The sequence below is a fragment of the Pelophylax lessonae genome, assembly GCF_965119305.1.
Source record: "Pelophylax lessonae genome assembly, contig: HAP1_SCAFFOLD_261, whole genome shotgun sequence".
Classification (NCBI taxonomy): Eukaryota; Metazoa; Chordata; class Amphibia; order Anura; family Ranidae; genus Pelophylax; species Pelophylax lessonae.
This window is the reverse complement of record NW_028120079.1, coordinates 22,572-50,419: the sequence shown is the minus strand read 5'-3', so window position 1 is coordinate 50,419 and position 27,848 is coordinate 22,572. Positions and strand designations below refer to the sequence as shown.

General features: G+C 41.7%; 1 protein-coding gene and 1 long non-coding RNA gene across 2 annotated transcripts in view; one reads left to right on the top strand and one right to left on the bottom strand.

Annotated features, from left to right (window-relative positions):
* The window catches only part of LOC309543595, a 30,261-nt gene extending 5,638 nt beyond the window's left edge, over positions 1-24,623 (top strand). Inside the window, exons 2-3 of the long non-coding RNA XR_014224803.1 lie at positions 14,509-14,740; positions 24,504-24,623. This is a non-coding gene — a long non-coding RNA (uncharacterized lncRNA). The remainder of the gene's footprint in view (positions 1-14,508; positions 14,741-24,503) is intronic.
* LOC309543596 (uncharacterized protein) lies at positions 11,284-13,322 on the bottom strand (the record flags this gene model as incomplete). Its single annotated transcript, XM_082276056.1, has 2 exons — positions 11,284-12,092; positions 12,873-13,322. The coding sequence occupies 2 exons, from the start codon at positions 13,320-13,322 to the stop codon at positions 11,298-11,300; spliced, it is 1,245 nt and encodes a 414-aa protein (XP_082132182.1). The 3' UTR covers positions 11,284-11,297.
* Positions 24,624-27,848: the final 3,225 nt, after the last annotated feature.

Genomic DNA, 27,848 nt, shown 5'->3' with positions numbered 1-27,848 from the left:
CTACACCTGCCTTGGAGAATGAAACCGTGGGGTGCAGGTGTGGTCAGGGGTATTTGTAAGGTAATATTATTATTATAGGGGGACCTATGTTGAAAATGTCCTACTCTTTGATTTGCCTCTTCTGATAAGGTCCTTGGAAATGCGCCCTGACAGGCTGCTTTTCTTTAGACAGATCAAAAGAGCCAGCCACATCGCTCTCTGTTATGGCTTTTTTGAAAACCTTACAAAGTTTTAGTAGCCCAACCAGAAACTTGCTGTTTTACAATTAACATGTACTGTGACTTTAAATTAACGGCAAATGTTTGAATTCTAAGACTGTGCTACTCAGCAATGACACTTCACTGCCCAAAAACGCCAAATTCTCACCCGTCTTCTGTCTATAGGCAATCGCTGTGGACTATATCTACGTGTTTAAAGACTTTCACTTTCACTTTCACAGCTCTACGCAGCTTTTTTCCTATTCTATTGTACTAATACGGGGCATAAATAAACCAATTCTCCCCACTTTTTCCATGTACTTTTATCAACTCAACTAAACATTTACTAAAAGATTTACTTGTATCCTAATATCTCTAAGGCTGGCCACACATGTCCGGACAACTCTTTATCGTACAATTTTCTGTTAGATCCACCACAAACCACATAAGAGGTCAAAATTAAACACATTCATTTGTATTCAATTAGGCAGAGGTTTGTACTACATAGCTGAAGGTAAATTTCAAGAAAACCGCACTGAAAATTGTAAGAAAATTGTATCATGTATGGCCAGCATCAGACCTAAACCTTCAGTATAATTTCACAAAACCATAAACAAAACATGTCTCTAAGATTTACACATTCACAAAATCACTTAAATGTATCTGGGTCCTTAGACCCTCTTTATGGTTAAAAACCCCTCCTGAAAAGCCATTTGGTGTATGTATATTACACCTTATACTCCCAGGTATAGTGGCTATCAAGAAGGCTTTCCCACCATTATAGACAAACAGACAATACACATAATAAACATTTATCTTGATTTGTCTGATAACCCACGATCGGTCAGTCAATTTTTACAGTAATAATGAAACTGTCGCTATCAGTGTTATATTAACAGTCAGCAGGCGCAATTTTTACAAGTCATATATAATTATAGACACAGTTTCCATATATGTCAAACCAGCAATATAATACTCCAATACAATATGACAATATTTTCAAATGGCATAACAAAATGAAATAACAAAACAATCACGTGATGAACGAGACTTATCTACTTACCAAATAAGTCTTTTAGACCAAACAAACAAATTATCTTATACTCTAAATCTTACAGTTTCTATGCGATAGAAAGATAGGAGCAAGAAAAAAGGAAAGTATTTGTTTTCTACACAGAACAGACTGACATCTATTTATTATTCACTAAAGGAACGGGGTTTTCCTAAAACCCCCTGGGCTTCCCTGAAACCCAAATAAAAAAACTGTCTTTGTTGAAGACAGCTTCAACGCCTCCCAGAGACGTTTTATTTGTCCCTCCCAGAGGAACGGGATTCTTCCCGAGGAAAAAATCCCCTGGGCTTCCCAGAAGCCCCGGATATTGTCTTTCCTTATAAATGACAAATCCTGTGTCTCCCAGAGACACTGTCTCGATACGTTCCCGGAACGTATTCAGGTTCAACAACCTAACATATAATATCTTTCCCTGAAAAATATTATTCTGGCTTCCCTGAAGCCTCTCTATATATATATATATATTAGTATTCAAGCTTCCCTGAAGCTTCTATATATATATATATATATGTAAAGATCCAGAGCGTCTCCCAGAGCTGCTCTATTATCCAAAACGCTCCCTGAGCGTTTGGTGTCTATGGCTCAAAGAACGGAACCAGGGCCAAACGGCCAAGTCCCACCGGACAGGCAAACAGATAAAATAAAATATCTCCTTACCCAGACCGGTGAATCCTTGGACCCGTGATGGCCGCTCTCTCTCCGATCCCAGACGTAGCCCCCAATCTGTTGGTGATTTCTCTTTATATTCACCCTAGATACCTTAAATGTATATTCAAAAGTTAAGTCCCTGACTTAATAGCAATAGTCTAGTCTGTTCTATGCAAATAAGGCAGAGCTCTGGAGAATGTTCTATCCTGCTAAAGAAAACACGTCCAAACCGTGATCAGTCTAAAACATTCTTAACTTTATTCAGCAAAGCGGGGTAACTATTATACACAGAATTGAACAGGAAATACAGTTGGGAGGGGGAGTGGATACTCATGAAGAGTCAAGTTCTCACAAAAGTTGAACAATGGGTTAATACAGAATGTTCGTTAGAAATTGCAAAATATGCCTTGTCTAGACCCTATAGCTCAACTTAGAATAAAAGGAAGCAGAATGTGTTAGGTACAAAGGAAGTGGGGATGTATCTTTATCTTGAAATGTCAGAACATATCAGGTGATTTACTTAGGTCATTGTTCATGTTTAACTAAAGACTTAAAGTAACCTTAACTGAAACAAGTCATTACAAGTCACAGTTGTAAGAAAGAAAATGGTGTTACACAGGTCAAGCTAGAAAATGGTTGCCAGCAACTAGAAAGAGGTCCTGTCATTCCCCTTCAGTCCCAATTCTATTGGGGTGGTATTGGGGATGCAGAGGAGTGTGGAAAATGGTGAAGCGGCTGGCCTGGTGGCAGATAAGGTAAGGGAGAGTGGGGGTGAAGGGGAGGGTAAGAGTGGGGAAACTGTTATTTCCAGTTTGTCCAAGGATGATGTGGGATGGTTGGAGGAGAAAAGGAAAAAGGGCAAAAGAAGGAAAAAAAGGTGTTCAGTTACCCAAAGTCCTAAGGTTTTGGCTTTGACAAATAAGTTTGAGGTCCTGTCAGATGATGACGATGAATGGGGCTCGTTGAGTACAGCGTCTTCTATGGAGGATGAGTCCCAGGGTGCAGTGAAGCGCACTGGTTCTCCAGGGAGAGAGAGTAGTCAGGCTAAGAAATGGCTGCCTCAATTATCCTAATGGCAGTTCCCACTCCGTTAAAAGTGGCAACCATTAATGTTTCCAGCCTAAAATCAGTGAGTGCTCGTCATATGGCCTTATTTTTGCTCAGCGAGTTTGATGCTGACATTTTGTTTTTGCAAGAGATCCATCTGAGTAGTCTGGCTGATATACATCTGGCAGACAAGGAGTGGATGCATGGTCCCTCCTTTTGGTCTCTTGCGGCCGAGCCTTACAGTGGGGTTGCGGTCCTTTTTTCCGGTATGGTAACGTGCCGACGAGTAATTGAGGTAGATTGGGAGATGCATGATTTTGGATGTCTCTGTGAATGGGGCAGGACCTGCGCCTGATTAACATTTATGGTCCCCAGATGAAATGGGACAGGAAATGCCTCTTTACAAAGATTAAGCCTTTTCTTTTTACGGCTCAGCAGGTTATCTTTGGAGGTGACTTCAACACCATTACTAGGCCTAAAGACAGGAGAGGTTTCAGAGATAAGCTGGGCTATGACAGCCTTTTCCTGAATGCAATGGTTAGGGAAGCAGGTCTGGTATATGCGCACATTAAGCGCTGCCCAGACAGCACGGGGTTCACTTTTCAGTGAGGTAATAGTCAGAGTAGGATAGATAGGTTTTTTTTTTTAAAGGGGGACTCTACTTTTTTCGACACCTGTGTGATCAGGCTAAGGCCTTTGATAGGGTTAATCATGAGTACCTATGGCTCCTTCTTGGCAAGTATGACCTGGAGGGGGGTTTCATTGATTGGCTCAAGATTTTGTACAAAGGGGCTGAAAGCTTTCCTCTGGTTAATGGTTGGGTTGAGCAGCCCTTTGTGGTTGGCTCAGGTGTGCGTCAGGGGTGTCCTTTGAGTCCTCTGCTATATGCGTTTGCAGTCGACCCCTTCATTAGAAGGCTAGAGAGTGGACCATTGTGTGGGGTACCTTTTTAGGCATCGCTGATGAGCCTCCTTTGAAGGTTGTGGCTTATGCTGCTGATGTTTCTGTTTTTGTCTCTGTGACTGGAGAAGCACAGGAGGTGGTCTCAGTGATAGGGCAGTATGCGGAAGCATCAGGTTCAAAGGTCAACCAGGACAAGTGTGAAGCTTTCTGGATGGGCGTGGAAGGTGAGAGCTTTGTTCTTCCAGATGACTTCCTAGAGCCCCAACAAAAAATTAGAGTTCTAGGCATTGAATTTGGCCTAGGTGACTATGGTCATGCAAATTGGGTGAACAGGCTGGAGAATGTCAATGCCAAGGTGGCGAGCTGGAAAAGTTGGCAGTTTTCCTTAAGGGAAATGGTTGATCTGATCAAAGGTTACCTGATTCCAATTTTTCTGTATGTCAGTTTTGTCTGCGTTTTGCCAGTGTCTCTCTATACCAGGATCTATAGTTGTTTCTTCCAGCTGTTATGGGGAAACAGAATAAACCTTGTCAAAAGGAGTGTGACTTATCTTCCTAGGCGGGAGGGTGGTCTAGGAATGATCAACCCTGCAGTCTTTTTCTCTCTGATGTTTGTAAAGTACAACCTGGGTAACATGTTGGCAGAGAGACCGCCTGGGTGGGTGGGTATTTTCCAGTCCTGGTTTAGGCCCTTTCTGCGAAACTGGGAAAATGGTGGGCCAGTGAAAAGCCTGAGGGTCAGGCATGATAAGCTCCCGTCTTATGTTGCCCCATATTTGAAAATACTTTGGCAGTGGCAAGTAACGGCAGGGGAGGTCAGATCTCTTCCGAGGAAACTTCTTGAGAAGCGGATCATGAGCTCTGTTTTTTGCAAACCACTGGCCTTAAGGGATTGCCCAAGCCTGGTTTTGGGGGAGGGTTTGCGTTTGATTAATTTGGAGAGAATCCCAATGAAGTTTAGGGATCAGGCTTGGCTCGCTTTCCATGGAAAACTATATGTGAAGGGCAACCTGAAGTTTCTTTCTGTGTGTGATCGGGGCTGCCCGAGAGTAGAGTGTGGAGGAGCGGTGGAGTCCATGGATCATTTTCTGCTTCAGTGTGCTTTTAATATGGAGGTGTACAAGAGGGTAGGGAGGGCTCTGAGTGTACCCTTATCTCCCCCATATGAGTTATGCAGAGTGGGTGTATGGGGCATTCCAGACTCACCGGGATTATGATTTGGAAACACTTTTTTTAGTTAGTCTAGTAGTCCGTTATTTCATGTGGAGTGTACGGTGCCAGGTATCCTTACGGAGTAAAATCCTTCCTGTCGAGGTGGTGGTGCAGAACATTCTGGGTGAGGTTGGGAAGATTCGGGGTCTTTAGAAAGACAGGTGGCAGCAGGAGGCCTGGATAAAGGCGTGGAGGAATATCAGGACTCTGTAGCTGCTGCCTGTTCTCGGGGTGTGCGGCTTTTCTTTCTGTCCTTGCTTCACTCCCCTAGATTTTCAGATAAAATATAATTTTTGATAAAAGGCTCCATGCATGGTGACGGTGATGTTCCTTATGCTAGCCATACACGCACAGAATTTCGGCCGAAAATGGTCGATTTAGGAAAGATCGTTCGAATATCGGGCCGTTAGTGAACACAAGTTTACCAACGATTACGATACCACACCCGGCTAATCTCGATGGATCCACAGCGAAAATTTTTATCGATTCAACGAAAGTGTATACGTCTATGGTAAAATTGAAACGAAAATAATATACTGAATCGTACTGCGCATGTATTTGACATATCAGTGAACCGGAAGAAGAATCTATAAACGAAAGAATGTTCATTCGTTTAACATGTTTGTTTCTACACACTGTTCTAAAATGCATGTCTCAAAACAAGCAAATTATTCTATTGCTGTTTATATGTGTATGTATAAAATGTATGTATATTTCTCTCTCTCTCTCTCTATATATATATATATATATATATTAAAATGAATCACATATTATATCAACACGTGTATATAAGTATAGTACAAAACATGAAATATGTGGTAGTATGTATTTACACCAGTGTACCAACACCAGAGGACAAGGCTCCTGACTGTGACCCCACCATTCTCCCTAAATATTTCCAAATGAAATTTACATATGTGCTAATGGAATGTAACATGTTCCGCAGTCAGTGATGATGTGGGGAGCTGTGTCATTGGTTGGTGTTTGTCCACTGTTCTCAAATACAAAGTCTGTGCAGCCCTCTAGCAGGAAATTCTGCAGCACCTCATGCTTTCTGCTGCTGATTATCTGTATAGAGATGTTGATATCATTGTTATTCCAGCAGGACTGTGCTTAATTGCCCAGCAAAATGGCCCAATATAAATCCCATAGAGAATCTTGTGTGTATTGTCAGGAGGAAGATTCCAGACAACACACCCAACAATTCTGACAAGCTGAAAGCCGCTATTAAAGCAACCTTAATTCCTCAGTACCACATGTTCTTCCCTGTATCCCCGAGAAAGTATTAAATGTGTCATGGTTATAATATATACCTTGATGAAAAGTAATATGCAACACAATAAAAACCAACATCAAACCATGAAATCATTTAGAAATGCTTTATTTGACCAACATAAACCAAAAACGCGCCTCTTTGTTTATTTGTAACATAATTGCTGCATAAGTGCAAGTAAAGGCATCTAGTTATAAATACACAATAGAGCATGCCAATATTTATTCAATAGTATGTCACATAGTCATGCATGACACATTTTCAGAAGTAATTAAGATAGCATTATTCACCAATATTGTAAACCAAGATTTTGAAATCAAGCAGCATAAATAGCAAAGTTCAAAAACGCAAAAAAACGAAAAAAAAAAAAAAAAAAAAGGTGGCACAAGTTCAAATTTGTATGACATGGCATATTGAATTAAGCCAATAAGATGTTTAACCGGGATCAACCAGCAATATAAACGTGATTATCAATGGAGGGGTGGGGGGGGGGGGGAGTGTTGAGTTTACAATCAACATCAGAATATCTTGTGCTCAAATACATGCGTTGTGTGTCATACCTTGTGTTGACCAAAGAAGTAGTGTAGTCCACCTGAAGGATTACGCAAGAAAGTTCAAAATATGAGGACACTGTACATGTGGAGTTGCAGCTTTGTTGTGGTTGAATCGAGGAAGCCCACAAAACACTATATATCAATTCCATATATAGCGTTTTTGGTGCTATATTCATCCAGCTCAGTAAAGCGTCAATTTATACTGCATAAGGTGTCCCAATATTTTGATCTTTTATTTATATATATAATTCACAGTTGAACTGCATGTTTGAAGCCTCCAAACTGTGCCACCATTGGATGTGATGTAAAACTGTAGTTGCATTCAGGACTCTGTTCTGTTTGGGAGCCAAGACTTTCCCATATAATACGTGGAACATATTATATTGACGTGCACTCATTGCAGACAATGTTTTGCACCAATTAGGAGAGGGGAGGGTATCGGCTCCTAAGCAGCACATATTGATGAATTCTGTGTGTAGTCTCAGCTACATACAGTTTACACAGCACATCTCAGTGGACAGTTTTTTTGTGCTATCTCGTTGCAAAGAGATTGCAAAGTACAAAAAGCATGTGCAAATGTGTCCTTGAAGAGTACAAACAACATGTGCACATGTGTGTTTGCAAACAAACAAAAAACAAATGTGCAAAATGTGTCAAAGTGCAAATACTATCCAGTAATCAGCCAAGATTATTAGATACCAAAAAAAAAAAAATTAGAAAAGTTTACTTCCCCTTTTAAACGAGGTAGTTTGGTCTCCTTTAGGGCTCTTTCACATGACCGTTCCTTTTTTTTTTTTTTTTCACGGAGTGGATGACATTTGTGTCATCCGCTCCGTGTGTCCGCATATCATCCCATCCATTTGCGGATGATATGCGGACCTGTCTATGGGAGTTTGCGGATGTCAGCGGATGACACCGCTGACATCCGATTTTCCTTCCTTTCCGTTTTTTGAATGGAACAAAAATAGGGTTTTGTTCAGTTCCAAAAAACGAAACAGAACTGACAGGAAGAAAATCGGATGTCAGCGGATGGTATTCCTCTGACATCCGCAATGCCATTGACTTTATGTCCGCAAATCATCCGCCAAAAAATAGGATGATTTGCGGACATACGGAGCAACCGTGTGAAAGGGCCCTTAAATTCCAGAAGAATGTGTATCAGACGAACATGGTTAACTTTATCAGATATATTATAAAAACATATAGAGCGATAAAAAAAACAAAAAAAGGGGGGTTAAATCACTCTTGACAGGATGTCTATGGCATCCGCTAGGTTGTTTTGCAATGCAGATATGTTTTCTTTGATGTTTTCCATGTCACTGCGGCACTTTATTAATATACTCGCCAGCTTCTTGGCTGTCAGACTGTTGATTGAGCATTCCAAAGCTGTAGTTTACAAAAAATGGCACCAGACAAATATGAATATCATACAACAGCTACCATATTGATATGTAGAAACACATTGAGATCATACAATTTCCACCAGTGATCCTGGCCTAAAAAAAAAAAATGAAAGAAAATTCTAGTACCCACCTGGTGCAGAAACATTTCTTTGTTCTTCAATGTTAAAAGCAGGGGCAACAAGATGTTCTGTAGACTTTATAAGGTCTGTGAAATCCGTATCAAATGTACACACATCTTGGCTATCTCTTGTGTTGCTCGACCCGTATGAATCAAATCTGGAATATTTTCCTGTAAAAGACAATTGTTTGAGAGAGAGAGAGACAATATGTGACAGCGTGTCACAGACTGAGAGGGACATGAAAAAATGAGGACTTAAAAAATCCTTTATATTGACCATTCCCCCTTTAGATTACCCCCCCCCCCCCAAACTCAACTGCTTTAGCAATGCTAAAATGTATTTGGTCCTGCCAATAAAGCTTATTTGAATTGAGCGAGAAAGAGAGAGAGAGAGACACACACAGAGAGAGAGACACACAGAGAGAAAGAGAGAGACACAGACAGAGACAGAGAGAGAGACACAGACAGAGAGAGAGAGACAGAGAGAGAGAGAGAGAGAGACACAGAGAGAGAGAGAGACAGAGAGAGAGACAGACAGACAGACAGAGAGAGACAAAGAGAGAGAGAGACACAGAGAGAGAGAGACACAGAGAGAGAGAGAGACACAGAGAGAGAGAGAGAGACACACACAGAGAGAGAGACAGACAGACAGAGAGAGACAGACAGAGAGAGACACAGAGAGAGAGAGAGAGACACACACAGAGAGAGAGACAGACAGACAGAGAGAGACAGACAGAGAGAGACACAGAGAGAGAGAGAGAGAGACACAGAGAGAGAGAGAGAGAGACACACACAGAGAGAGAGACAGACAGACAGAGAGAGACAGACAGACAGAGAGAGACACAGAGAGAGAGAGAGACACACACAGAGAGAGACACAGAGATTTCACCTGAGCTGGTAACATCATCTTCTCCCTCAATCCTTGACATAGCGGCCTTATCATTTGGCTGTTGTACACTTTCACCTTTATCATCCACAGCTGCTATAGTCAGTATATCCTGTTCACCTAAATATTCCTGTGACATTCCTGTGAAATAAAGCAGATAATACATAAATATCACCTTCCTGAGACAGAATTCTTTATTAATGTACATTTGTATGTTTTATTACCTGGGTTGGCTCTGGCTGTTGACATATCACATGGCAGGAGCTCCTCCGACCCTGTTTGTACACCTGGGACATGTTGCACTTCAGCAAAGTCATCTTTATTTTTTTCTGTTGACCTTGACTTCTTTTTCCGCTGACTATTTTGTACATATAATATATCCTGCAGTTTGTCTTTATTTCCTGGTGGGGGTATAACAAACACGATTTTCACTAACAAATAAATAAATACATTACATTTTTGAAAGGAAATATGTAAAATAAATGAGAATAATAAAATGGCAAGTTGACTATTACAAATGGAAAACACATTAATACAGGATTGCACATATAGTAAAACAATGCAAGATAGAAGGAAATGCATGCTTACTTTTTTTAATTATTCTTCTTATTTTGTGGTACTGTTCCTCTTCACGAAGCTTCAGATCTGACCAACGTTTTCTGAGCTGATCCTTTGAACGGTGGACTCCATGATTTCTCTGCAGCACCCTCACTATTTTGTCCATAATGCGGTCCTTTCTTGCATTGGTATTAGTGTAAGGTCCACACTTGCCATCATAGTCCTTCTTCTCTAGAACTTCCACCATATCCACCATTTCTGCTAAGGTCATGGGAGATGCCTTCACTTTTTTTTTCTTGCTGCTCCTAGTCCCAGCATGTTCGGCCAAACCGCTCTCCCGCTCCGCAGCACGCTTTCTGGACTCCGCCATCGTGGTATTAATAAAAGTGGCCGGAAGTGGATGGGTGGAGTCTCATCCGGACGTCACTTCTGCTCGACGATTCACTCACTGATCTTTCGTTCTGCACGAACATCTTTGGAGGTAATGATTTATGTTGGTAAACGATTGTTGATGCTTGCTCACTACTGTTTGCAATCTAAATTATCGTTGGTACATTATCATTATGTATAGCACATGCACATTTGTCGTTCAACAAACTTTCTTGCTTGGTCACTTGTGTTATGCACATTTTTCTTTCGTAGAACGTGTCATGCTTGCTCAATTTTTTTTAAATCAAAATTATCTTTTTTCTGATTTCAATGCACATAAGATTTTTCGGTACAAATATGTTGTACAAATATGATCATCTACAATCACAGTTATCATTATCATGTCATTTGCATGTACTGTATAATTATAATGTTCTGAAAGTCTCCTGATAGAAACATCTTTTGTTTTTTTACAGGAAAAATGTCTGATCGTTTTACTTCACCTGACTTTCTCCCTCATTTCATTGATGCATACAGGGAACTTCCATGCCTATGGAAGATAAAATCCAAGGAATATAGTGATAGGAATAAAAAACATGAGGCCTACAAAAAACTGATAGAACTTTGCCTCAGAATGAACCCTAATGCAAATGAAGAGTATGTAAAAAAGAAAATAGCAAATTTGAGAACCGTCTTCAAAAAAGAGTTAAATAAAATAGCGGAATCTGAGAAATCAGGTGCAGGTTCTGAGGATATATATGTACCACGGTTGTGGTATTTCGATAGCTTACGTTTCCTATCAGATCAGGAGATACCAAGACCCTCAGTTTCCAGCTTACAAATATTTTCACCACATAGTGACACACAGGACAATGATGACACTCAGGTAAGATGATAGAATACAAAATCTTTATTAATAATTCTTTGAATTTATTGCAAATGCTAAACCCATGAAACATGTTATGATTTTGTTAACATTAGATAAAGATACATCTTCAAACAATCATCAAATGTCCAAACAGATTATAAAATACACCGGGTTAATTCTGGAGAAATAATCACATAACCATGTTTTGCCACGGGACAGCACCAGATCCACAGAAGTACTCCTTATAATTATCCCTATTTAGTCGGGCGTTCATGGTGGCTAATCGTGGTGGCGCTGGAGCGATGTTGGTTAACGACTGTGTGTCATTTCTCCAGTCTCCGGGGATAATATTGCCTTGAGATGTGTCCTCGCGATCTACTGACTGTTGTATATACATCACATTTTTGCGCCTCAAATAGTTGTGCAAAATGCAGCAGCAGTAAACCACTAGATCAATTTTGGAAATAGAGAGGTTAATCTGGGTGTGGAAAATGCGAAATCTATTTGCCATGATACCAAAGGCATTTTCTACAACTCGTCTTGCCCTTGAAAGCCTGTAATTGAAAATTCTTTGCTCTTCTGACAGATGTTTCATTGGATATGGTTTCAATAGATTTTCGCCAAGTGAAAATGCATCGTCTGCAACAAATACGAAATTCAGACCTTCTGTGGTTTCGTCATTGTTTGGCAAATTTAACTTACCATTTTTCAGGCGTGCATAGAATTCCGTTTTCTCAATGGTACCTCCATCCGAATTTCGACCATTTTTCCCAATATCAACAAACAGAAACTCATATTTGGCATTTACTAATGCCAACAAAACTATACTAAAGAAACCTTTATAGTTATGGTAATATGAGCCGGAGTTTGGAGGGGGGGTAATGCGCACATGTTTGCCATCTATGGCACCACCACAGTTTGGAAAATTCCACGTCTGCTCAAATTCCTGTGCAATTTTTTTCCAATTTTCTGTTGTCGTTGGAAACTGTGAAGAAAAGTGTTATATTTCATTATTTCTGATATATTGATTTAATCAATCACAATTTTCATTGCTTTTAGAGTTTGGACAAGGAAACAAATGATTCACTGACTGAACCATCACCTGCAGGATCATTGCATAGACCAAAAAAAACTAAAAGGGATGAGGCTACTAATGCCTTTCTTCTTCAAGCAACAGCAGCACTGCAAAAGAAGAGTGATGACTGTGATGCATTTGGCTGCCTAACCGCAAACAAGATGCGGCAAATGTCTGCGGAACAGAAGCAATTAGTTGAACCACTGCTACTGCAATTGCTTAATAAAGGTTTGAGGGGTGAAGTCAGTAGTAATACATGCATAGTTGACTATCCTAGTTACACACAGCAGATTCAACAAGCAGGTCCCCCTCAAACATCTACTTGGCATGGTCAGATGGGAGCACCAGACAGGAACAGCAACTCTTGGTCAAGAGATTACACATTTGCACATTTGTAAATCTATAGATTTTTTTGAAAAGTTTTTGAAAAGTTTTCACTTTAAAAGTGTTTCTTGTTATAATGTTCAATATATTGTGTGCTACAAATTGTGCCTGTGGTAGATACTTGTTTTTATTTTTTTACATGCAAAAAATAAAATGGTTCTATACATCGTTTTGTACATGACATTTGAAATGTGATGTCAGATCTTGACATAACCAATGTTGTTCTTTTATTGGAATAAATATTTAAAAAATGCAAGTATTTGTATTACATTATTTTATTTTACATTATTTTTATGTTGTGCACACCTTCATATACTCATCTTTCAAAACATGGATTATGGCCTTGCAGGTCTCTGGAATAATTCGGCCTAGGGATTGTGCAGAAATGCCAGTAGAGAATTTGAGGTCTTCAAACGATCTACCAGTGGCAAGATATCTCAGGGTTGCCATGAGCCTTTGTTCTGGTGTAATGGATGGCCTCATCACAGTGTCCTCTTTATGGAGCATTGGCTTCACCATTACCAACAGCTCACTAAAGGTTTCCTCAGACATCCGTAAATAGTTTCGGTAGTCATCTGGATTATTATCCTTCAGTTCACGTAGAAGAACCATATGTGAATACTGGTCACGGTTAATCAACCACTCCTTGGACCACATCCTGCGATTCCTCTTTTTCTTTTTCTGCTGGGTAATGGCAATCACCCCAAGCATGGTGATAGCAATTGATCTGGACACCTGATCATCATGAATATCCATTTCTCCAATAATTTGATTGACAAACGAAGGTTTCTACACGAATAATACTACACAAACTCGTTTGTCCACGTATGTTTCCTCCTACACGATCCTCACATCAAACATCCGGTCGGACGTGGGTGAATGGGGGTTTGTCTTTCCGGGTTGCAGACGTCACTTCCTTCGTTTTGCAGATCGGTCGTTAAAATTATATATGTTGTATTGTTATCGAACGATCAGTATGCTCAGCAAAACGATTCTTGAAACGAGTTTATTATATCGGTTAGTGGCCAATTCGCTTTCGACCGCCGAATAATCGTTCAGTCTGCAAACGGCCGAAATTCTGTGCGTGTATGGCCAGCATAAGTCTGGCTCTCTCGTAGGGTTTATGCTGTGCGCAATTTGCTTTATTTATTATGTTCTTGTTTGGTTTTTGGTTTTGTATCGTTATATTCAATTATTTTATAAATATGTTATTTATTAATTTATTTATTATGGTTTTATTGTATATAAGTTGTTTTTTAAGATTTACCAATAAACAAAATTAACCCCTCATAATGGGCACAGCGGATGTACAGACCCAGGATCTCAGCACAGGGATGGCAGGAACTCCTCATAATGGGCACAGTGGGTGTACAGACCCTGGAACTCAGCACAGGGATGGTGGGACAGCCTCATATTGGGCACAGCGGGTGTACAGACCCAGGAACTCAGTACAGGGATGGTGGGAACCCCTCATATTGGGCACAGCGGGGGTACAGACCCTGGAACTCAGAACAGGGATGGTGGGAACCCCTCATATTGGGCACAGCGGGGGTACAGACCCCGGAACCCAGCACAGGGATGGTGGGAACCCCTCATATTAGGCACAGTGGGTGTACAGACTCAGGAACTCAGCACAGGGATGGGGGGAAACCCTCATAATGGGCACAGTGGGTGTACAGACCCAGGAACTCAGCACAGGGATGGGGGGAACCCCTCATAATGGGCACAGCGGGTGTACAGACTCAGGAACTCAGCACAGGGATGGTGGGAACCCCTCATATTGGGCACAGCCGGTATACAGCAAAAACATCTTAAGAACTGAGCTCTAAGTTTTGCAGTGGGGTGGTGGGGGGGGGGGGGTGTTATCGAGCATCCTCCAAGCCCTGTGGTATCAGGAAGGCTGGATACACTCTGTGAACTGTAATGGTGTATCTCTCTGCAGGGTGTGATCGAGCGGGTTGGATGGTGGTGATGGGTTCATCATTCCAGCATTGGCCGATTCTCCTGCACCATCCCCTAACCTGAGAAGAAGCCCCGCATTCCAGCAAACAGTGACATGACACAGAAGGAGGGGCCAGACCTGGATCCCATGGAACAGAAGGAGGGGCTGGACCTTGATCACATGGCACAGAAAGAGGGGCTGGACCTGGAGCTGTCAGTGGATTCCCTCATTGGTGAGTGCTCATTTTCTGTACACATCTCTTCTGTACGAGAACTCCTTCATTTCCCCATCCTTCTGCAATACATGTGTAGCCTTTTCTGGGGGGAGGAGGCAAAGAAAAATGCCCCCCCCAAACAGGAATCCTAAGTAGAGATGGGCCGGACATCCCCCCAGTTCGGTTTGCACCAGAACAACTTGACATCACAAAGTTCAGACCGGAACACCGAACCCCATTACAGTCTAAGGGAGCCAAAAAAAAAAGCAAAAGTCCCCATTTTGAAGGCTTTTATTCAAGTAATTGGACATAAAAAGGTTATGGAAAATGAAAAATGACTTTAAATATACTGTCTGGGGTGTCCCCTTAGTCTGCCTCTAATGTGGCACATCTGTACGATGTATAGAGCCTGCTGCAGCAAACCTGACATTTCTAAATGAAAAAGAAAAGGAATTAAAAGTACTTTATGGCTTCAACCTATTGCCGGCAATCCAAAAAAAAAAAGAAAAACGGCATGGGGTCCCCCCCAAAATCTATACTAGACCCTTATCAGTGCATGCGAGCAAACGAGTGCTCCCTCCTCCTGAAAAATACTAGGCCACATGCCCTCAACATGGCTCTGCCCCCCCAAAGCACCTTGTCCCCATGTTGATATGGACGAGGTCCTCTTCCCGACAACCCTGGGCTGTGGTTATAGGAGTCGACGGGCTTATCGGAATCTGGAAGGCCCCTTTAACAAGTGGGCCCCCAGATCCGTCCCCCCCCATGTGAATGAGTATGGGGTACTTTGTGTCCCTACCCATTCACCAGAAAGGTGACAAAAAGCAATAAAAGCACACACAGTTTTTGACAATTCCTTAAATTATAATTTTCCTTTATTTAAAAAAAATAAGAGATAAAAAAACAATGTCCACCGATGTAGATCCGAAGCCGGCACCTCCTGCGGACCTGAGAAAAAAAATGCTCTGTCCGGGTGACAGTTCTTAAAAAGGCAAGGGGTGGAGCCACCTGGTGATGTCACCTGGTGGCCCCGCTACCTTGTGACATCACTAACCCAAATGGTACCGGTAAATGTCACAAGGGCCGTTGCCACCAGGTGACATCACTAGATGGCCCCATCCCTTACCTGTGTAAGAACGGCAGAGCAGGCAGGAGGGAGGGGTCAGCATTCCTCATGGGCGGAGCTTTGTTTTTTTAGATCCAGCGGTGGCAGCAGGCATCGGATCTACATCAGGGGACATTGTTTTTTTTTCATTTTTGTATTTTTAATAAAAAGATTGTCAAAAAACTGTGTTTGTGGGTTTTTTTTCTTTCTTATTGACCCTTTTTTTGGTGAATGAGTAGGAGTACAATGTAACCCTTCTCATTCACATGTTAGGGGGGGCTTCCCGTTAAAGGGGGGCTTCCGGATTCCAATAAACCCCTTGCCCACAGACCCCCCACAACCACCGCCTAGGGTTATCGTGAAGAGGCCCTTGTCCCATCAACATAGGGAGAAGGTGCTTTGGGGTGGGGGTGCAAAGCCTGCCTTGCCCCCCCCCCATGTTGAGGGCATATGACCTGGTATGGATTGGAGGGGGGGCCCCCACACTATTATTTTTTTTCACTTTTTTTTAAATTGCCAGCAATGTTCTTTTTATTCAGCAGGTTTAGAATGTACTGTGCCGCGTGCAATGCATTATGGGACGCTGTGGGTAAACATCCCGCTGAGCGTCCTGCAAATTCCGATGATTGCCAAACTGCTTACAAGCGATGTTTCGGCCGACCTTTTGCTTGACCCGAACCGTTTGCCCAACACTAATCCTGTCCCTAACTAATCCTAACCCTACCTGTATTCCTAATCCTAACCCTACCTGTATTCCTAACCCTAACCCTACCTGTATTCCTAATCCTAACCCTACCTGTATTCCTAATCCTAATCCTATCTGTATTCCTAATCCTAATCCTATCTGTATTCCTAATCCTAACCCTATCTGTATTCATAATCCTAACCCTACCTGTATTCCTAACCCTAATCCTATCTGTAATCATAATCCTAATCCTATCTGTATTCCTAACCCTAATCCTATCTGTAATCATAATCCTAATCCTATCTATATTCCTAACCCTAGCCCTACCTGTATTCCTAATCCTAATCCTATCTGTATTCCTAATCCTAACCCTACCTGTATTCCTAATCCTATCTGTATTCCTAATCCTAACCCTACCTGTATTCCTAACCCTAACCCTACCTGTATTCCTAACCCTAACCCTAACTGTATTCCTAACCCTAATCCTATCTGTAATCATAATCCTAATCCTATCTGTATTCCTAACCCTAATCCTATCTGTAATCATAATCCTAATCCTATCTATATTCCTAACCCTAGCCCTACCTGTATTCCTAATCCTAACCCTACCTGTATTCTTAATCCTAATCCTATCTGTATTCCTAATCCTAACCCTACCTGTATTCCTAATCCTAACCCTAGCTGTATTCCTAATCCTAACCCTAATCCTATCTGTATTCCTAATCCTAACCCTAGCTGTATTCCTAATCCGAACCCTAACTGTATTCATAACCCTAACCCTAGCTGTATTCCTAATCCTAACCCTAACCCTACCTGTATTCCTAATCCTAACCCTAGCTGTATTCCTAATCCTAACCCTAACTGTATTCCTAATCCTAACCCTACCTGTATTCCTAACCCTACCTGTATTCCTAATCCTAACCCTACCTGTATTCTTAATCCTAATCCTATCTGTATTCCTAATCCTAATCCTATCTGTATTCCTAATCCTAATCCTATCTGTATTCCTAATCCTAACCCTACCTGTATTCCTAATCCTAACCCTAGCTGTATTCCTAATCCTAATCCTACCTGTATTCCTAATCCTAACCCTAACCCTACCTGTATTCCTAATCCTAATCCTATCTGTATTCCTAATCCTAACCCTACCTGTATTCCTAATCCTAATCATATCTGTATTCCTAATCCTAACCCTACCTGTATTCCTAATCCTAGCTGTATTCCTAATCCTAATCCTATCTGTATTCCTAATCCTAACCCTACCTGTATTCCTAACCCTAACCCTAGCTGTATTCCTAATCCTAGCTGTATTCCTAACCCTAATCCTATCTGTATTCCTAATCCTAATCCTAGCTGTATTCCTAATCCTAACCCTACCTGTATTCCTAATCCTAACCCTAGCTGTATTCCTAATCCTAGCTGTATTCCTAATTCTAACCCTAACTGTATTCATAATCCTAACCCTAGCTGTATTCCTAACCCTAGCTGTATTCCTAATCCTAATCCTATCTGTATTCCTAACCCTAACCCTAATCCTATCTGTATTCCTAATCCTAACCCTAACTGTATTCCTAATCCTAACCCTAACTGTATTCCTAATCCTAACCCTAGCTGTATTCTTAATCCTAACCCTAGCTGTATTCTTAATCCTAACCCTAGCTGTATTCCTAATCCTAACCCTACCTGTATTCCTAACCCTAGCTGTATTCCTAATCCTAACCCTAGCTGTATTCCTAATCCTAACCCTAGCTGTATTCCTAATCCTAACCCTAGCTGTATTCCTAATCCTAATCCTATCTGTATTCCTAACCCTAATCCTATCTGTATTCCTAACCTTAACCCTATCTCTATTCTCAATCCTAACCCTAACCCTAATACTAACCCTAGCTGTATTCCTAACCCTAATCCTATCTGTATTAGTAACCCTAACCCTAGCTGTATCCCTAACCCTACCTGTATTCCTAATCCTAACCCTACCTGTATTCCTAATCCTACCTGTATTCCTAATCCTAACCCTACCTGTATTCCTAATCCTATCTGTATTCCTAATCCTAACCCTAACTGTATTACTAATCCTAACCCTACCTGTATTCCTAATCCTAACCCTAATCCTACCTGTATTCCTAATCCTATCTGTATTCCTAATCCTAACCCTAGCTGTATTCCTAATCCTATCTGTATTCCTAATCCTAACCCTAGCTGTATTCCTAATCCTATCTGTATTCCTAATCCTAACCCTAACTGTATTCCTAATCCTAACCCTACCTGTATTCCTAATCCTAACCCTAACTGTATTCCTAATCCTAACCCTAACTGTATTCCTAATCCTAGCTGTATTCCTAATCCTAACCCTAACTGTATTCCTAATCCTAGCTGTAGTCTAATCCTAACCCTAACTGTATTCCTAACCCTAACTGTATTCCTAATCCTAACCCTAGTTGTAATCCTAACCCTAACCCTAGCTGTATCCCTAATCCTAGCTATATTCCTAACCCTAGTTGTAATCCTAACCCTAATCCTAGTTTTATTCCTAACCCTAACCCTAACTAGTAGACAACAGACTATAGCAGGAGACATACTTACAATAAACACTTTATGGCCGGGGACCCCAGTGGTTTGAGCTGATAACATAACATCTACAGTCATTGCTGGTTTGAGGCCTAGAGGCCCCAAATATGGAACCTCCAGTTCCCAGAGTCTGTGTGTTTTGGAGGGACATAAATTTGAATCAGAAAAAAGACCACGGATCCCCCAGCATACACCTTCCAAAGAGAAGGGTTCCCCTAAAAGCCAGGGCCCATAGTCAGTGTGTAAGAGGCTCCCAGTCCTCTCCAAAAGCCCCCGTCCCGGCCAGGTCTGTCACACCACTCATGTTCCTCCTTGGTTTAAATATGGCCCCTAAACTCAGTGATCAATCCTAAACTCAATACCTAATGTTATTCTGACAATATTATACCAGTGTAGAAATATATATATAATATGTTCATGTTGGTAAGCTGGCACCAAAATGACACAACCCCTTCCTTCCGGCTTTCCTCTGATAATATCCCAGTCCTGGAATAACCGGACTCTGCTGCATGACCCTCAGACCCCAAGAGCTGCCGAGCCTCCCAGGCCGCGTTCCAGAAAATAGAAAGAGCTCTCATCTAGGTAGAGCGAGGTGTTATAAGGCCAACATCCCAAAATGAGACAAACCCCCCTGGTAGGGAACGGGACTTTAAGGGCCAAAAGTAACACCACAATGGTTAAAAGAATATAGAATTTTTAATATATCACAATAAAATCAACATAACAATAAAGGTAAATACATATAACAAAAGAATGAAATATAAAAACTTGTCATGGTTCAACAAAAAAGTGATGGAGCATAGATTTCCAGTGAGGACCCCACACCCTACGCGTTGCGGGAATACCCTTCATCAGGGGTGTGAGCGACGGAACTCAATATGCATTCATACATTTATTTCTGCAATAGAAAATACAGCAGATAATAACGAATAGAACAGAATGAAATTGCATTGAAAATACATTACATACAAAAGGAGACTGTATATGAAAAAATCACAAAGTCATGTTGAGTTGAACAACGTATCCTGAATAGAAGAACTGACCATGTCCAGGGGGAATGGGAATCCAAAAAAGGAGGCAGATGGAGAATGTGACGGAATCTGGACACCCCGACTGGGTATCTCCGCCAAGAATAAAGTAAACAGGGGTGACCAGCGCTATGAGAGACCCTCGGTACAATTGTCCCACGGGATTCATCTGTCACAGGTTGTATGAGAGGTGCGACATCTAGTGGGCGCACGGATGTTTGCAACCGAAAGTACATTTCTATTCATTTATATTTTTTATTTTTATTTTTTCACTGATTGATTCACACGCTCTTTTTTTTGGTGGGAGTTCTTGCACTAGAGAATTACCCATTTTTCCCTTTTCACTGGTGTTATTACACCCGAGGATACTATAGCACAGACTTTTTATGTCATTATTATTGTTTTGAAGGAAACAAAACCCACCGTTTATGTTTGTTTAAATAAAACTCACTACTCATATTGGGGTACTTCTGTATTTATTTCACATTAGCACCTTTATTCTGGTTATGCACTTTTAGTAGTTGATCTCCGCCAAGAAGCTACTTCCTAAGCTCTGGAACACGAGATCCGTGAATCTGGCTATAGTTACCCCAAGAACTCGACAGTACAAGTTTTGGAGTGAAACCAGAATCAAACTGTTTATTGAAACACAAAGCACAAGGAGATATACACTTCTGGGACAACCCCTCCCCCTTAGTCAATCCACTCAAACATACACATCCCATAATAAGCTTACTCAAGGCAGACAGGAACAACAGAACAATGGAATGCAGGTATTCAACAATAACAACCCCCACCCCCTAGCAAGAGTCTGAAACACTTTTGCAATATCCTAGCAATCTGCAATATATCTTCATATATTTCCTGAGGGACACCTTTCAGAAATATTATTGTCCCAAGTGAAAGAGGCCCTTCATTCTTTCAACACAAACCACACATATAGAACTCAGGATATCCGGGGTCACACAAACCACACATATAGAACTCAGGATATCCGGGGTCACACAAACCACACATATAGAACCCAGGATATCCGGGGTCACACAAACCACACATATAGAACCCAGGATATCCGGGGTCACACAAACCACACATATAGAACCCAGGATAACCGGGGTCACACAAACCACACATATAGAACCCAGGATAACCGGGGTGACACAAACCACACATATAGAACCCAGGATAACCGGGGTCACACAAACCACACATATAGAACCCAGGATATCCGGGGTCACACAAACCACACATATAGAACCCAGGATATCCGGGGTCACACAAATCACACATATAGAACCCAGGATATCCGGGGTCACACAAACCACACATATAGAACCCAGGATATCCGGGGTCACACAAACCACACATATAGAACCCAGGATATCCGGGGTCACACAAACCACACATATAGAACCCAGGATATCCGGGGTCACACAAATCACACATATAGAATCCAGGATAACCGGGGTCACACAAACCACACATATAGAACCCAGGATAACCGGGGTCACACAAACCACACATATAGAACCCAGGATATCCGGGGTCACACAAACCACACATATAGAACCCAGGATATCCGGGGTCACACAAACCACACATATAGAACCCAGGATATCCGGGGTCACACAAACCACACATATAGAACCCAGGATATCCGGGGTCACACAAACCACACATATAGAACCCAGGATAACCGGGGTCACACAAACCACACATATAGAACCCAGGATATCCGGGGTCACACAAACCACACATATAGAACCCAGGATATCCGGGGTCACACAAACCACACATATAGAACCCAGGATATCCGGGGTCACACAAACCACACATATAGAACCCAGGATATCCGGGGTCACACAAACCACATATATAGAACCCAGGATATCCGGGGTCACACAAACCACACATATAGAACCCAGGATATCCGGGGTCACACAAACCACACATATAGAACCCAGGATATCCGGGGTCACACAAATCACACATATAGAACCCAGGATATCCGGGGTCACACAAACCACACATATAGAACCCAGGATATCCGGGGTCACACAAACCACACATATAGAACCCAGGATATCCGGGGTCACACAAACCACACATATAGAACCCAGGATATCCGGGGTCACACAAACCACACATATAGAACTCAGGATATCCGGGGTCACACAAACCACACATATAGAACCCAGGATATCCGGGGTCACACAAATCACACATATAGAACCCAGGATATCCGGGGTCACACAAATCACACATATAGAACCCAGGATATCCGGGGTCACACAAACCACACATATAGAGCCCAGGATATCCGGGGTCACACAAACCACACATATAGAACCCAGGATATCCGGGGTCACACAAACCACACATATAGAACCCAGGATATCCGGGGTCACACAAACCACACATATAGAACCCAGGATATCCGGGGTCACACAAACCACACATATAGAACTCAGGATATCCGGGGTCACACAAACCACACATATAGAACCCAGGATATCCGGGGTCACACAAACCACATATATAGAACCCAGGATATCCGGGGTCACACAAACCACACATATAGAACCCAGGATATCCGGGGTCACACAAACCACACATATAGAACCCAGGATATCCGGGGTCACACAAATCACACATATAGAACCCAGGATATCCGGGGTCACACAAATCACACATATAGAACCCAGGATATCCGGGGTCACACAAACCACACATATAGAACCCAGGATATCCGGGGTCACACAAACCACACATATAGAACCCAGGATATCCGGGGTCACACAAATCACACATATAGAACCCAGGATATCCGGGGTCACACAAACCACACATATAGAGCCCAGGATATCCGGGGTCACACAAACCACACATATAGAACCCAGGATATCCGGGGTCACACAAACCACACATATAGAACCCAGGATAACCGGGGTCACACAAATCACACATATAGAACCCAGGATATCCGGGGTCACACAAACTTTACATATAGAACCCAGGATATCCGGGGTCACACAAACCACACATATAGAGCCCAGGATATCCGGGGTCACACAAACCACACATATAGAACCCAGGATATCCGGGGTCACACAAATCACACATATAGAACCCAGGATATCCGGGGTCACACAAACCACACATATAGAGCCCAGGATATCCGGGGTCACACAAACCACACATATAGAACCCAGGATATCCGGGGTCACACAAACCACACATATAGAACCCAGGATATCCGGGGTAACACAAACCACACATATAGAGCCCAGGATATCCGGGGTCACACAAACCACACATATAGAACCCAGGATATCCGGGGTCACACAAACCACACATATAGAACCCAGGATATCCGGGGTCACACAAACCACACATATAGAACCCAGGATATCCGGGGTCACACAAATCACACATATAGAACCCAGGATATCCGGGGTCATACAAACCACACATATAGAACCCAGGATAACCGGGGTCACACAAACCACACATATAGAACCCAGGATATCCGGGGTCACACAAACCACACATATAGAACCCAGGATATCCGGGGTCACACAAACCACACATATAGAACCCAGGATAACCGGGGTCACACAAACCACACATATAGAACCCAGGATAACCAGGGTCACACAAATCACACATATAGAACCCAGGATATCCGGGGTCACACAAACCACACATATAGAACCCCCTGATGAAGGGTATTCCCGCAACGCGTAGGGTGTCGGGTCCTCACTGGAAATCTATGCTCCATCACTTTTTTGTTGAACCATGACAAGTTTTTATATTTCATTCTTTTGTTATATGTATTTACCTTTATTGTTATGTTGATTTTATTGTGATATATTAAAATTTATATATTCTTTTAACCATTGTTGTGTTACTTTTGGCCCTTAAAGTCCCAGGCCGCGTTCCAGGTCATATACCTGTTGGGTTATATCATTATTATATGGAGATGACATTAATTATATCATTATTATTATATGGAGACAATATAAATGATAGAATTATTATTATATGGAGATGAGATGAATGATGATGTCATTATATGGAGATGAGATGAATGATGTCATTATTATATAAGGGTGATATGAATGATGTCATTATATGGAGATGAGATGAATGATGTCATTATTATATAAGGGTGATATGAAGGATGTCATTATTATATAAGGGTGATATGAAGGATGTCATTATTATATAAGGGTGATATGAAGGATGTCATTATTATTCTGAGAGGAAAAAATAAATGATGATGTCATAATATGGAGATGAGATGAATGATGTCATCATTATATGGAGACGATATGCATGCCATGACTTGCCCTCCGGAATATTCATCACCTATCACACAGACTTTCTCTGCAGAGCTCCAGCTTTTGGATTGCTGTGACACGGATGGATCTCCGGGATTCCTGACAGATGGAGATTCAGAGAGAATTCAATGTAATGCCAATGAGGAGATGATGGAGGCCATTGGTCCAGGTGAGGTTTCTGGGGGCGGGGTTCCAGGATCCTATGTGTCTAATTATAATACATTCCGAGGACTAGGAGCATGAAGCTCCCATTAGGAGGTTGTGTCTCATCAGCTCCACCTTATCCAAGGTTTTATGTATTCGGGGTGATTTCATTCGTTACACATTATTATATATTTTCCTGATAACAATAAATACCTCCACCAATGTGAGAAGAGCCCAACTCACTGTCACTCCAGTGACCTCTAAATGAATAGGTCAGTAAAGTCAGTAAGCCCTTTGGGATATTTGATGATCATACCATCCGAATTTATCACAGTCTCACCATCAGATCTTCCAATATTATCCTAAATCTGTTACTCTCCCTCCAAACGATTTCACCACCATAAACCAAATAAAATATTATAGTGGAGTCATTTTTTTTGCACCAGATTTTGAAATTACAAAAAATATTGCACCAACATGTAACTGTGCCCTGACTCGGCACAAATGTATACAGTTTTTTTGTTTTGTCCCTCCCGGGATTGGTGTGCATTCCACCACCAGGAGGTTCAGGCCAGACGTGACATCAGAAGTGACAACGTCTGTGAACCCCAGTTATAATATGCCTGACAACACCTTGACACGCCTCAACAGGCTTTTTTGGGGCATTGGCGCAGTAAAGGCTTCATTGTGGCAACTCCACCATGCAGCTCATTTTTGTTCAAGTATCATCGTATTGTGCTTCTGGAAACCACCACACCATATTTTTGCAGAGCAGCCGGTATTTTTCCTGAGGTTACCTATGGGGTGTTTTCTTTGTATCCCGAACAATTGTTCTGGCAGTTGCGGCTGCAATCTTTATTGGCTTGGTATCAAGAGATCACCAAATTTTTCACTTCTTAATAAAAAATTGAACGGTACTGACTGGCATTTTCTAGGCTTTGGATATTTACATTTTTATATCCTTTTTCATCTTTAGAAGGTTCCATTACCTTTTTACGCAGGTCTATTGACAGTTCTTTTCTGCTCCCCATATCTCAGTATCTAGCCTGCTCAGTGAAATCAACGTGAGCGCTAACAAACTCATTGACTATTTATATCCAGACACCACAGATGTGGGAAATGACCCTCCTGTTTTTGTCTTTACAATGGCCAAACATTCCGGATGGGGGGGGCGACTCTTCATCAGGGAAATTTGGGGGCTTTCTGGTATCATTAGGATTTTAAAAGGAGCCAAACAACTATGTGATAATAAATGGCTTCATATTTTCACAATCTAAAAATAAAGCTGTGCCAAAATTTCACCAGTTCTGCCGGGGAGGCAAACTTTTCAGTGCAACTGTATATACAGTGGGGAAAAAAATGATTTGATCCCCTGCAAATTGTTTGTTTGCCCACTTACAAATAAATGGCGGGTCTATATTTTTTATCATAGGTGTATTTTAAATAATAGAGACAGAAAAAACACGATACAAATGTTATAAATGGAGTTGCAGTTATGTGAGTAAAATAAGTATTTGATCTCCAAGCAAAACATGACTTAGTAGTTGGTGGAGAAACCCTTGTTGGCAAGCACAGATTTAAGACATTTCTTGTAGTTGGTGACCAGGTTTTCACAGAACTCAGGAGGGAATTTAGTCCACTCTTCTTTACACATCTTCTTTAAATCCTTAAGGTTTCTTGGCAACTCAAAGTTTCAGCTCCCTTCATAAATTTATTGACGTCAGTAATTTATTCACTGCACCTGAGCAGTGGATTATGGGGCGCTGGGGACGTCAGAGCCCTATAAAAGAGCTGTAAAAGTCAGATAGAAGTTAGTTAGGCAGAGAGAGTCTTAGGTTAATCCGCTTGCTCGGTGGCGTAGCTGGTAGAATAACGGTTTTGCAATTTAGAGGCTATGGGTTTGAGAGTCTCCCCTGGCCAGCAGGTGATTAATAGTCACTTACATTTAAGCCTTTAAAATGAGGACTTGTGATTGTTCGTGTTCGTATGTTCACTAGAACATTTTCCCTGTTTGAGATGTTCTGGTGTGAACCAAACAGGGGGGTGTTCGGCTCATCACTACTAGCCAGTCTCCAGACCCTAATGCTAAAGAAAATTTATGGAGGGAGCTGAGACTTCGAGCTACCAAGCGACATCCAAGAAACCTTGATTTAGAGAAGATCTGTAAAGAAAAGTGAACCAAAATCCCTCCTGAGATGTGTGAAAACCTGGTGGCCAACTACGAGAAACGTCTGACCTCTGTGATTGCCAACAAGGGTTTCTCCACCAACTACTAAGTCATATTTTGCTTGGGGTTTAATTCCTTTTTTTACTCATTGAACTGCAACTCCATTTATAACATTTGTATCATGTGTTTATTCTGGATTTTTGGTTTATATTCTGTCTCTATCATATAAAATACACCTATGATAAAAATTATACACCTGCCATTTCTTTGTAATCTGCAGGGATCAAATCATTATTTTCCCCCACTGTAGGGGGATCTAAATATTACCCCACATTATCCATCCCTTACGACTACATAGTGGGTTATTATCTACACATCATCTGCCTTTTTCATGTTATTATATAATTGAGACCTTGGTAATACTGAACAAGTGGGTAATGGTACTGTACTGTATATAATGGTAACAGGACACGTGGGTAATGGTATATATTGGTAATACTGAATATGTGGATAATGGTATATAATGGTGTGACGGGAGTCACTTTGGTTGGGGGGCCCATGGAACCCAGCTTGCCTTAGAGAGGTTGGGAAGTCCCTGTTTCAGCTCCCTAGACCCCTCTTTTGTGTAAGTCACCCTGTGTCTATTAGGGGCACAGGGTGACCAAGGAAATGATGGACTTCATGGACACTGAGAATATGGTTTGGATTACTCAAATGGGACAGTAATATTTGTCAATAATATATCGCAAAGAATGTATGAAGACTCTGGGACTCTAAGCCTAGCTGCCTATTTCTAATAAGGCTTCACACATTTAGACTCCTAGCAGATGCGAATATCAGCTCAACCACCTGTCTTCCACACATCGTAATTATGCTGATTTACTCTGTGTTACACTTATAATAATGTGTATTGTATTTTGTTTTAGCCTTGGGGCCAAAAGTCTGGTCTTCCAGTCTGGTTTAAGTGCGCTGAGTTAATTAGCATGTGAATGATAACATTGTCTAGATGGGATTAGCCATGAGTCAGCTGTACCTCGTTATCTAACCATTGTGTGATGTTTTGGGTAAATATTTGGGTCATTGTTC